Here is an 11,543-nt window from a genome sequence, read left to right on the forward strand (position 1 = left end):
TTCCTTTGAGCTCATATTAACCGTAGGTGAGCACGCCTGGTTAGGAATCAATTAATTCGCAATGACTCATTCTCGTGCCACGTCTAGTCTCTATTCGTATTTTGAATAAATATGCCATGTGCTCAACGTTGCGAACTGCTGCATCTAAATCCTCTGGTGCGGTGCGGGGTTGTTCTAATAGCTAGAGCTAGCTCGTATATGCGAGTCTGACTCAAACTTCAAATAATCAACAACCAACAGCAGAAGACACAGCCGCAACTTCACAAGGCTGACTTGGAAGGATCTGGCCTTGAATCCTGTTTATTCCATGAAAAAGACTAAAGTTTGTGACTCAGATGTGAATTCAAATAAAAAAGATACATCGCCATCGCCACGACTCTTACCATTCATCTGTGGCATCATCTTGTTCTAGCAAAAGTGTCGTTACACCAAGTCGCCATGGCGAATACAGTAGCCTTTGATCTGAAGCTTCTCCAAAGCGCTGCGCCTGGAGACCAGGCAATCCATCTGCGCCATGTCTTGACCAGCAATCCAGGAGCGGCATCTTCTCTTACCTCTGAGCTGATATCGCTCGTTGAATCGGATATTCTCCCGTCCATTGTCCTCTCATTATGGCCTTCGGCTACCAACGAACCGCACGCAATTGTCGCAATTATGCGCCAAGAACTCTGCCTTAGTGCCCAGCACTCCGCCATCAGACACTTCTATCGCCATCTACGTCGTGAAAAGACCTTTGCCAAAGCCTGGGAAGCTGTTGGCGGCGCACTTGGGGTTGCACAGCTTGCGGCAAAGCTCACTCTGGACCATGCTCGTTTTCTCTTCAGTTTGCTTGGAGATACTGGCCGCGCAAGAGGCGCTCGACAAGAGCGTCAGAGTGCTATAGAAGAGCTCCTGAAGCTGTTGTGGGGAGTTGACGCAGAGACATCTGCCGTTGGTACTGACGGCGGTCCATTTGACAGCCGTCCATTGCGCCGAGAATATGTAAAGCTTATCCCGGCTTGCAGCGGTGCATTTAGAATAGAATGGGAAGACATGAAGCGCCAGCTCCCAGAGAATTACCATCACTCTGCGACCACAGATCAAGAGTTCTTTGAACATTATTACAACGAAAAGCTACGGCGTGGCGAAATCACCGCTCATAAGTTTCTACTTGAAGTAAAGTCTCTCGCGGTTAACCGTATAGAATACGGCTTGGATATTCTGCAAAAGTTCATAGAGAGTGAAGCACTGCTTGGGGTGTCTCCAAATCATTTCTTGGAAACAATCGTTGATCCGTTGGGGAAGCGATTTGTATCCAGCCGAATGATAGGGAGTGACATGGCGATGAAATTCTGGATCGGGGTTATCACCTGTCTACAAGTGCATCAAGAGTTTCATAAAAAGTTTAACAATTCCACCTGGCATTATAAAAGGATTGTTGCTCGCTTGGTCAAGGTGTGGAACCGCTCACGCGCGCAAGCCGAGTATACGGTGATGCTGGCCGCCCTATTTTCTTTTCTTCCTCAAGCTGTGGTGAATAGCAATTCACTAGTTGACTTTATAAAGAATGCTCCTAAGCCTCTGAGGTATCGATTTCTACGCCTATACCTGAAGAACGCGGCCGGATATCAGTTTGATATTGGAAAGCCCGAATTCTTGGACCACAGAGAATTTCAGAAATCGTCACTCCGCTGGCCGGCAGATATATTTTTCGAATTATCCGCAGACGAAGCTCTTCCATTGTTTATCAAAGTCCGAAAGACAGGAAATGATATTGGATATGCCCACGGCACTACCTTCGTCTTCCAAAGGCGAGACTTGGACAACACAGATTTAGCCGACCACCACATATTACTTGCCCTTTTACTGAACCGGATTTCGACAGATATCCCTTCCATGGTGGTGGATGTGGAGGATGTGGATGCCATGAGGTCTGAGATTCGCCTTCAAGAGCTGCCCAGAAGGATAAAAAAGGCTACCCAAGGCCGTAGCCCGGAAATCCGAGCGCAGTGGTGTGTAGCTACTCTTTCGCTTTGCATGGCAATAGGAGATCTTGATCTCTATGCAGAAACGCTTCGATGGGCACGGCGATTCAACAAAGATCCATTGACAGTCAAAGAAATGTACAGCAAGCATTGTATCTCAAGAAGAGAAGGGGTCGACCTTCTGGCCGTACTGCTCCCTGTCGGAGAGACGTCATTGACTGTTACTCTGGAACAACTTACCAAGAGCATACGCTCTGCGAATGAAGTTTTGGAAATTCTTTTTGAGACTGCCATGATGGCTGTAAACGAACCAAGTTTTACCCCTAAAGATTGGGAAGGAATTTTTCACTTGATTAAAACTGCAATACTCTGCCGCTTAAATCGGGTCAACGACTTTCAAGACCATAGTAAGATATCTGACGATGCGCTATACGACGCTATGTGGGAGCCAACCTCTTCCAAGCTGAAGAAAATGATATCGACTCTTCTTAGCCCTGTAGGTGAGAAGTTTAAGTCCAGCTACGCCTATTCCACAATATCCAATAGATCAGTCGAGGAACCCGAAGCTATGAGAGCACCAACTATCAGATTTCTTAATGACTTGGCGGTGTTCCACGACTCTATTTGGGCGGAACGTCGAATACTTGAGACCCCTGCTATAGTAACAGCTGGCGAGATTTGGCCCAAAGGACTCGCTATCCAGCATCTATCCAGACATTATGGCATGGCTATGGCATATCTACCCTATACACGATCGCGAATCGAGGACATTGTGTTTATGGATGCTCATAAAGCCATGGCATCAGTGCAGGTAGATGAAGAAACTCAAGCGGCCATTGGTGAATTTATAGATAGCTGGCAAGAAGCTCTGCAGCTATATATTCATTCCCCGCGGGTGCGATATAATGAGAGTCCGACTTCAAAAGATTTCCCTTTGCGGGTACAACGTCAAGACCGCATTACAAAGGCCTGGAAGCATGCAACTGTTAATCTTTCCAAGGATCGTATGTCTCTGGAAGAGGCTGAACGGTTTTGGTGGCCGGTATTTAGTCGGATTAATATTGAGTTGGATGAAGTTGGAATTGATGAATCAGCTAATCAACGTCCTGAGCCATCTCTTCCCGATGAAGATGAGGATATGCAGCCAATTGAGTGGAATCCCGACCCGGAATACGACCGGATATCGCAGCCTGAGAAAAGCAAGTCTATCGCGCCAACCTATTTGGATATTTTGATCTGTCAATCAAAAAATACAACGCCGTTTGACCTGAATAGAACCTCGTATCCCTCTACCATTGAGACTGTCAAGGCAGTTATCCCAGGAAAGCCACGTCCTTGTTCCTTCTGGGAGTCGGCATATGCCACAGGAAGGAAGCTTACTGGCAAAGCAGCGGATGCTTATATAGCGGCAGGAATTCTGGTTCTCAATATGGAATCTGGATTAGACACCTCTTTGCTGAAGACACCATTCCCTAATACCAACAGGGCGCGTTTTCCGGCTGTGTATCTTGACCAAGAGTTCATTGAGAGAGAGAGCTACAAGGGTATTATTGTTATGCTGGAGAATCTGAGTTCCTATGTGCCAACGCGCTTGCTCGTCCGTCTAGCAACTTCAATTCTTGAGAGCATAGAGAAGAAACCCGAGTCAGAAAAGCCATATCATACACTTTCGTGTACAATCAGCATGATATTGGATGGGACCAATCCGTCCTTGGCACTACCTTTGATTCAACAGTTTGTCTTGGAGCATCCTAACGCAAGTGCATGGCATAGATTGCTCCTTAGCCCTCAGACCCTCATGAGCCTCCTTCCATCTGATGCAAAGAGATTCTTTGAGAGCTTTACAGATGCCATTCTGGATAAACTCCAAGAACAAGCGGAAAGACGCGCAAAGGATCCCGAAGCATCAGCCGGAAAGGGGCCGCTGGTCAAAGTTACTACTGTCAAAATGCTGGCGCAACTGCTAAGAGAATCCCCAGTTGTTGATTCAAGCCTCGCGGTAGATTTGAACATTCGAATTCTTAAAAAAGCCGCTCATGTTGACATTCGTATGGCTTCTATCAAAGCACTTATAGAGGCAATAACTACAACGACTAGTCCTGTAGTAAGGCGGCGCATATTTGAATCGCTCTTCGAACATGCTGCGCCGATGGCGGCCTCAGTTCACGAAGCACAGTCAGCTGTAGACTGGGATGTACTGAAATCTGATGATGACCTGCCTGAAATATGGGGAGATGGCTCTGGGAACTTTATAACCCCCCCAATCATGGATCTTCTCCTGTGTGCAGGTCCTGAATTAGACTTGCAGTCTGACCAAGGTCGAGCTTTAACGGAGCTCAAGCATTTCATATTGGATTCTTCCGCAGAAACCAACAGACGATGGATGGCTTTTTTCTTAAAAAAGAATGGATTCAGTATACCAGACAACGCTCAACTTCCTCCCATCCCGGTATTCCCGACAGCACTGAATACTTTGTTCGCTTCAATGAAGTTGAAGACTTCCTTAAAGTATATTGATCTGATGAAGCGATACATATTGCTGAAAATGAATCCTCCCGACTGGTTGGCTCGAATAAACAAATCTGTGCAAGATAACAAAGAACTTTCTAGGTCTAATGCTGGTAAACACTGGTACAATCTTTGGAGCAGCAAGAGTTACAGCTACATGACCAACGCAGTCGCAGCTGCCTCTGTGTATCTCGGTACTAAAAATAGGGCTTGGCGAGATGATGAGCAGCCAGAAGTATTTTACGAGTGCCTGGAACAGCTTGTTTTCGAGATTGGAGACACTTTAATTACAGAAGGGCTGTCTTCCCAGTATGCGTCGTTCTCAAGCACCATATCGTCTCTCGATCCTGAAAATCCCGTATGGAGGCGCTTTCTGGACAGGATAAATAGCCTTCGAACTCCTGCGTGGCAAGCTGATCCTAACCGAAGGCCAAAAACCCTTCCTGATACGCTACCGCTCAGGATGAAGATATTGAACTTGCCCAAGAAGAAGCCTAAGAATCCGGATGAGGCCAAGACGATTATGTCCAGATGTGTAAATGACGTTGTAGAGCTTCTCAACGAATTTGTGTCTAGCGGAGCTCCGTACTTTGAGAGGTTCAATACGCTTCAGAGGGAACTGGGAACGGTGGAGCCTATAGCTGAGATGGCCATCTTGCTAGGTTCTGAGCCTGCGCGACGTAGCGCGAGCGAAGTGACTTTGGTCGATCACCTTCGACTGGAGCTCACAATAAGCATGATGAACAGGTGTAATGTTCTTAACAAAGGCTTGGGAAAAGACCATGATGAGGATGTTGTGAAAGCAGCTGCTGGCTTGGTGATGGACATGAGTAATAGTCACGTAGAATACTTCCGTACATTGGCGACGCCTTTGAAGAATGGTTTGGAGAATACCACTGGGTGGAACTGGTGGGATTGAGAGAGGTAATTATTACAGAAGTTGGTATGAAGATTGTTTTTTTTTATTTGTTTCATATATATATATATTTCTAATCCCCTCATGCAAAGACGTATACCGAAAGTACAGTTCTGTTAATATTTTCACATGTGGACAGTATATTGTAGAGGATCTAATTTGTTGTCTTCTCCTGGAAGTAGACGACATAAAGATATACCCCCCTAAAGTAGTTGTTATGCGTTGCTTGTTTCGTGGATAGTTTGTGCAATAAAGTTGAGATGCAAGAAATGACCATCTGAAAGTGGCTTGTGAGAATCGATGCTGGAGTTCCATTGCTTGCTGCCCATGCATGTATGTACAAGTAACAGCTGTTACCCCGCCATTAGAATCATCTGCTCCACCCCATCTGGCGTACAACTCCTATGCTCTCTGATCTTGCAGTTAATGATAAGCAAGGTAAATTCTATAAATGTTATGAGAGTTACAACTCTTGTGATTGCCTGCCGTGCCATTATGACTCTAGGCCATATATAAATTTCTTCTAACCTCAAATTATATCCCCATACCCTCTTTTGACTCTCTTAGCCTAACAAAGGTAGGGGCCGAGAAAAGCTCAAGCCACTCTTCTTCGGTCTCACTATCAAGTATATTGGCTCTGACTGAAAGAGGTTAATTAGCTCTTGAGATTCTTTCGCGGGATTCTCGGTTTTTATCTTTGGAGAGATTTTATTAATAAGCTTAAAGCCACTCTTGACACCTAAGCCATGGCTTATTTGCATAAATTCACTATATCTTTTAATGCCATGTTTATTACATAGCTCTTCCATCACTTTTATTATTAGCATTGGTCCAGCGCGAAGCTGACGATATTCTAGAAGTATCCACATAGCTTGGCCAACTATACTCCCAAAAGAGATCAGTGCACTGCCTAAGGAGAGTAGTCATCTATTAATAATGTGGCCAGGTGACTTACAAATATGCTTGCGTGGACCTATTATCTGGCTATGCCACTTATGAAGTTTCCCATATACCTGCTCAGATAGCTTCTGCATCTGTGATCCTGGTTCAAATCTGATATGAGACTCATCTGGCATGTGCTTTGGCTGCTGTTTTTTTTCCAGTGTGTCAAGCAGATGCCGCTAATAATGGGAAAGAGCGGTTGAGCTTCATTAACAATCTTATATCATATCTGTCCAGGACTTGTTTTTGCAGCGGTGAGATATTAGGCTTTTTTAAATTTAAATGCTTCAACCTTTTCTAGCCCCCCTTGGCCTATATAAGGAAATGTTGCTATTATTAACGCCTGCCTTGGAATACTCCATGATCTCTAAAAACTTCTGAATAAAAGATCCTAATCTTTTGCTAGATTAGCAGGACGAATTTTAAGAGTACTCAAGGATGGTATTTTAACGTTTAAAAGCAGCGACTTTTAGAAACTGTTAACTTTACAATCCATGTATATGAGTATAGATTGCTAGGCACGTATATTTTAACACGGGTTTACTTGTTATCTATCTTAGAGATTTTGGTTTCTTAAGTTCTATAAATTTCATCTCCACATACGTGACCTGCTGTTATTAGTTATTGGTTAAAATTACTAATATGCATCATATGCATTCCTTTGTTTTGACCGCATTCTAGTCATAGCTGATAAGACGATCATACACCAAGCCAAAGTCAAGTTAGCGTAAAACATTGTTATATTCAGACGGAATCTTCACATGCCTCCACGGAAATACAGCAGTCAGTCAGCGACATTTGATACTGTGTTGTCTCTGGAGCCTCCTGAAACATGTAGTGGAACATTCATTGCTACATAATACAAGCAGGCAAAGTCTCATCTTGTTCAACGTTGCTGCTAATATGGTAGCGTACCAGGTGGCAAGGAACCTAGAAGGACCAAAAAAAATGACACGTTTATTCCGTAAAGAAGTTTTCTCTTTGCTAATACTAAATGGGAGTGCATAGACATTAAAGATAAGTGCCAGAAGCTGGGCCAAGCCCATCGAGCCCGAACAGCCCAAGGTAACTTGGGGGATGCGCGATGGACTCTCTACAAGCAGCCAGATGACCACACAAATATGGATCGCTATGAGAATATCAGGCCTTTTGTCCACAATCGTGTTAAGCTGCAGGTTCCTGAAAATACGTCCGAATACCTCAACGCCTCCCCTATCAATTTGCCATCCCCGTCTGACCCAAGTCAGCCTCCACTGCGCTATATCGCAATGCAAGGACCTATTGAAGAGTCAATTGACCACGTCTGGCGTATGATTGCCGAGCAAACCTCATCGCCAGCAGTCATTGTGCAGATTACAAACATGGTTGAATTCACGGAAGATATGGGCACTCATTATTTTCCGTATACCAAAGAACCCTGGAACATTAATGAATCAAATCGGTGGGACGATGGTTGGAGAGCAAAACTAAGCGATGTCTCTTCAGAAATTAACAGTGGTGAGAAGACTAACTTCAAGGGGTTCGAAGTGTGCAAGCTGTTGCTGCATGTGCATAGAGAAAAAGAACCACGTGTTGTTTGGCATTTCCTCTATATGAACTACTATGACTATGGTGATCCCAGTCTAGATGACCTGCCTGGCTTCGTGGATATAATCAAGGTATCATCGAAATATAGTGCGCCGTCTAGTAAGCGCATTATTCACTGCAACTCTGGTGTTGGCCAAACGGGCGTGTTCATTGCTCTTGATCACCTTATCAGAGAGCTGGACCTTGGAGCTCTTGCGAACCACGATCTGCCACATGAGGGCCCTGATCTAATTTATAACGCGGTTGAGAGCCTTAGCCAGCAGCGTCACGGTATGGTTCAGAGGCAAAGTCATTATCTACTTCTCTATCAAGCTATGAAGCAGCTCTGGCATAAAAAGTACGACGTTGTTGATGAGGAAGCCTAGAATGGTGAACTGGCGGCTAAAAGACGCGAGGTTAGCGAGTCCACCCAAGACATCCGTCATATAATATGCATTAGTGCCATAGCAATCAATCCTAACTTAGTTACACTTAGTTGCGATCGTAAATCTTTTAACCTTTGCACTTCTAAATAGTGCATAGTATTTTGCCACGGTTCCACATTAGTAAGCAGACCTTGCCGTACTTTCAGGAAGCTTTTTACCAATCAGCTTGGAAACAGGGGCTTGACCTTGACTTTGGCTAGGCATAAAACACCTGACTGATCACTGGAGCTGCTTTGTGACAAGCAATTCTTGAATATTTTCCTATGTCTTCAAAAAGACTTTCGACAGATAGAGACGAATCTTCGAATGCATGTAAGTTGGCACCTCGCTATCGTTTTAAACGGCCAACTCGGGCTTGTAAGCAAACTATAGTAACCCGACATCCTAATATTTATAGCGGTCCTCAACGAGAGACTTCAGATCTTAGACAACCGCTATCTCTGCCACTGTGGAAAGAGCTATAAACGAAAACAGCATCTGCAGCGTCATCAAGCTTCTCACGAGGGCCAGTTATATCGATGTAACATCTGCGGGGAATGTTATGGGCGCAAGTGAGTCTTACACAATGTGCTGCGATATAGTGATATGGAGCCTAACATTGAACCTCAGCGACGTTTTGCAGCGGCACGTTGCTGCTCATGAAGACACAAGGCGAACCAGGCCACAAGCCTGTAAAGCATGTCACGCAAACAAGACCAAATGTGACGGTAAGGGCACGTCTCAGTGCTCGTTTTGCGCAGCGCGATCGATCGGGTGCACCTACTCCACGTCTCCATTAAGGAGGCGTAAGACAACTGAAAGGAGAAATTTAAAGGCCGGCCGTAGGAACGAGACTGAAAGTGCTGCTATTAATACAGCTCCAACTGCCGTCCTTCAGACAGTGCATATGCCTCTGAATCCACCGATTGGTGAGCCCAATGTCATATTCAAGAAGCCAGATAATGCGCATGTCCTCACAAGTTCCCTAGTATATACCAATCCGACCAGTTCCAGCCCTGATCACAGTGCACTGGATGAGATAGACAACTTAAAATGGATTCTTCAAAAGTTATCCATGTCGTCACCAAAATCGGACCCAATTCAAGATGGAGAAACGCCAGATGAGTTGAAGAGGTGGTTACAATTGTGCTTCAAATCATACGCTGCCAAGTTTCACTACCGATGGCATATTATCACCGCACCAACGTACGACTTCAGCGAAAAGCCCCTGGACAATGCAGCCTCTGTAATCATGATTGGGTCTTACTTTCTAGATTATATCCGCTGGAAGAATATAGTAATCGACATTCACCATTGTTTAGTTGATAGCTATTTCCAACTTCTAGTATGCCTCTATTAAACCCCACGGTTCTTCGGTGGAAACTTGCTCACTATTATGCAGACCAAACCTCTGAAACAGAACAAACTGCCTGATAATGCCAGGCGGCTTGAAACTTATCAAGCTATTTTAATGAATATCGTCTTTGGAATGTACTTGGGTGTATGTACATCGTACAAGCTGACCTACGAAACTGTGCAAAAGTAACATTTAATAGGATGAAGAAGCTGTGACAAGGGCGAATAAGTTATGCGGGCTCCTGATTACGGTACTGCAAAGCTCTGATTTTTTTTGTGAAACTTTCTCGCGGGAAATCCAAGAGGACGACTTTCCTGGAACCTATGTTCCTTGGGTAGAGATGGTTCAGGATGAGTGGAAGAGGTCTGTCGACCCTTCTTTGACGGCCTTGCATTCGTCAGGTCAGAGCTAACGGAGGATATCAGACTTATAATTAATCTATTCAAAGTTGATACGCAACTATCCATCATCTGTCAACAACGTCCTCGGCTTCTCGATGACGAACTCGACGCAACCTTGCCGTCTACTTTTGCTTTGCGAAACTGTTATCGTATAGACATTTTCCTTCGGCGAAACCAGCGCGAGCGCGATACCCAAAACCGGAGTCATATAAAATTACTGTGGATGATGAGGAATTCTCATATGTTCCTGCCTGGTTCACTGCTCATCGAGGATACTAACATTGGCCTCTGTAGCTTATTTTTTGAAATTTTTAGCCAATCACGGCGCCGTCGTATTTTTTCAGATATATTCAACGACGAGTTGGAAGAGACTATGCGCGATGGAGTTTTGCGACGACTCTCTCAGTGGGCTAAACACTTACAAGCCGCAGCAAACCAGCTTGCCGCAGATAATATTGACCATGAGATTGGTACAACTGACCATTTTATGGAGCCGTATCTTGGAGAGGAAGAAGAGACAGATCAAATGAGCAGTTGGAGGCTGCTGGTGCGCCGCCGAGTCAGGACTCTCATACATGAGGCGATGGTACTTTACCATTTGCTTCATATCCTTCTCTCTGCGGATCATCTACGAATTATTGCTCATTTGATAGCTAAAAATCTGCCTCGCAATAGAAGTATTAATGAACAGACGAGGATAAGACTAAGAGACGAGAGCGCTGAGATTAAGAAGTGGGCTTCGTCAAGCGAAGGTAGACATGGAATCATTCATTCACTTGCTGTGCTGCAAACCGTCGATGTGATGGTGCGAAACAGTCGACAACTTGATCCTATTGTCTATACAGCCATTGCTTACAGTGCTCTCATTTTCGCGGGTTTGCTGAATTACATAGATACGGTATGCCATTGCAGTGAAGGAGAGGCTTCCATACATCTTGATGCTGCAGCATGGGAATTCGACGAGGACCATATTTCGCGTTCTTGGGTCGAACATGGAGGCCGAGCTTCGGCAAAAGGGATTGCTCTATGCAAGTGCTCTTCGAAGGCTTGGATTGAGCGGTTCGCGACTTACCTTCCAAAGACACCAGCGTGGGAGATGGCTGGCATTATTGCACCCATGTTACAGCCGTTGATGCATATAGCTGATGACAGCCAATGAAGAATACATGTATCTAGTGTCTAACATTCAATGTTAACCGTCTCCGCATGGCTCAGGTGCTAAAACTTAAATTCAGCTCCAGAATGGATAGATATGTCATGTAGTGGCGCTAGACAACTAACCCACACTATTTCGGCCTATATGTGGGTTACATGTGGGTGCCTTATACGTGTGTTTACAAACCAATTTTTCGTCTTGATGAGGTACTCGAGGTGAGATGTCTGCTATAAAACATGTATATAAAGTCTTTCATTCTTCTCATTTGCAACTATATAGCTGCCACTCAATTCCATGTTGTGATAGTC

The 11,543-nt window shown here is 44.8% G+C and overlaps 4 protein-coding genes across 4 annotated transcripts; 3 read left to right on the forward strand and 1 right to left on the reverse strand.

The window, feature by feature from the left end:
* Nucleotides 1-176: 176 nt before the first annotated feature.
* Nucleotides 177-5,766, forward strand: GGI43DRAFT_411830 (uncharacterized protein). Its single transcript, XM_083206761.1, has one exon. The coding sequence runs from the start codon at nucleotides 439-441 to the stop codon at nucleotides 5,389-5,391; it is 4,953 nt and encodes a 1,650-aa protein (XP_083058133.1). The 5' UTR covers nucleotides 177-438; the 3' UTR covers nucleotides 5,392-5,766.
* A 185-nt stretch (nucleotides 5,767-5,951) lies between these two features.
* On the reverse strand, nucleotides 5,952-7,066 carry GGI43DRAFT_424529 (uncharacterized protein; the record flags this gene model as incomplete). The annotated part of the gene is made up of 6 exons (XM_083208386.1): nucleotides 5,952-6,127; nucleotides 6,158-6,268; nucleotides 6,344-6,476; nucleotides 6,623-6,697; nucleotides 6,934-6,938; nucleotides 7,036-7,066. The coding sequence occupies 6 exons, from the start codon at nucleotides 7,064-7,066 to the stop codon at nucleotides 5,952-5,954; spliced, it is 531 nt and encodes a 176-aa protein (XP_083058134.1).
* Nucleotides 7,067-7,278: 212 nt separating this feature from the next.
* Nucleotides 7,279-8,282, forward strand: GGI43DRAFT_429188 (protein-tyrosine phosphatase-like protein; the record flags this gene model as incomplete). Its single annotated transcript, XM_083209067.1, has 2 exons — nucleotides 7,279-7,285; nucleotides 7,339-8,282. 2 exons carry the CDS (start codon nucleotides 7,279-7,281, stop codon nucleotides 8,280-8,282), a joined length of 951 nt encoding a protein of 316 aa, XP_083058135.1.
* A 601-nt stretch (nucleotides 8,283-8,883) lies between these two features.
* On the forward strand, nucleotides 8,884-11,238 carry GGI43DRAFT_424531 (uncharacterized protein; the record flags this gene model as incomplete). Its single annotated transcript, XM_083208387.1, has 8 exons — nucleotides 8,884-8,893; nucleotides 8,952-9,110; nucleotides 9,200-9,250; nucleotides 9,428-9,666; nucleotides 9,724-9,822; nucleotides 9,878-10,041; nucleotides 10,104-10,626; nucleotides 10,771-11,238. 8 exons carry the CDS (start codon nucleotides 8,884-8,886, stop codon nucleotides 11,236-11,238), a joined length of 1,713 nt encoding a protein of 570 aa, XP_083058136.1.
* Nucleotides 11,239-11,543: the final 305 nt, after the last annotated feature.

The sequence above is a fragment of the Trichoderma evansii genome (genome assembly GCF_050947405.1).
Source record: "Trichoderma evansii strain SZMC 28006 chromosome Unknown GGI43scaffold_18, whole genome shotgun sequence".
In the NCBI taxonomy this organism is placed as follows: Eukaryota; Fungi; Ascomycota; class Sordariomycetes; order Hypocreales; family Hypocreaceae; genus Trichoderma; species Trichoderma evansii.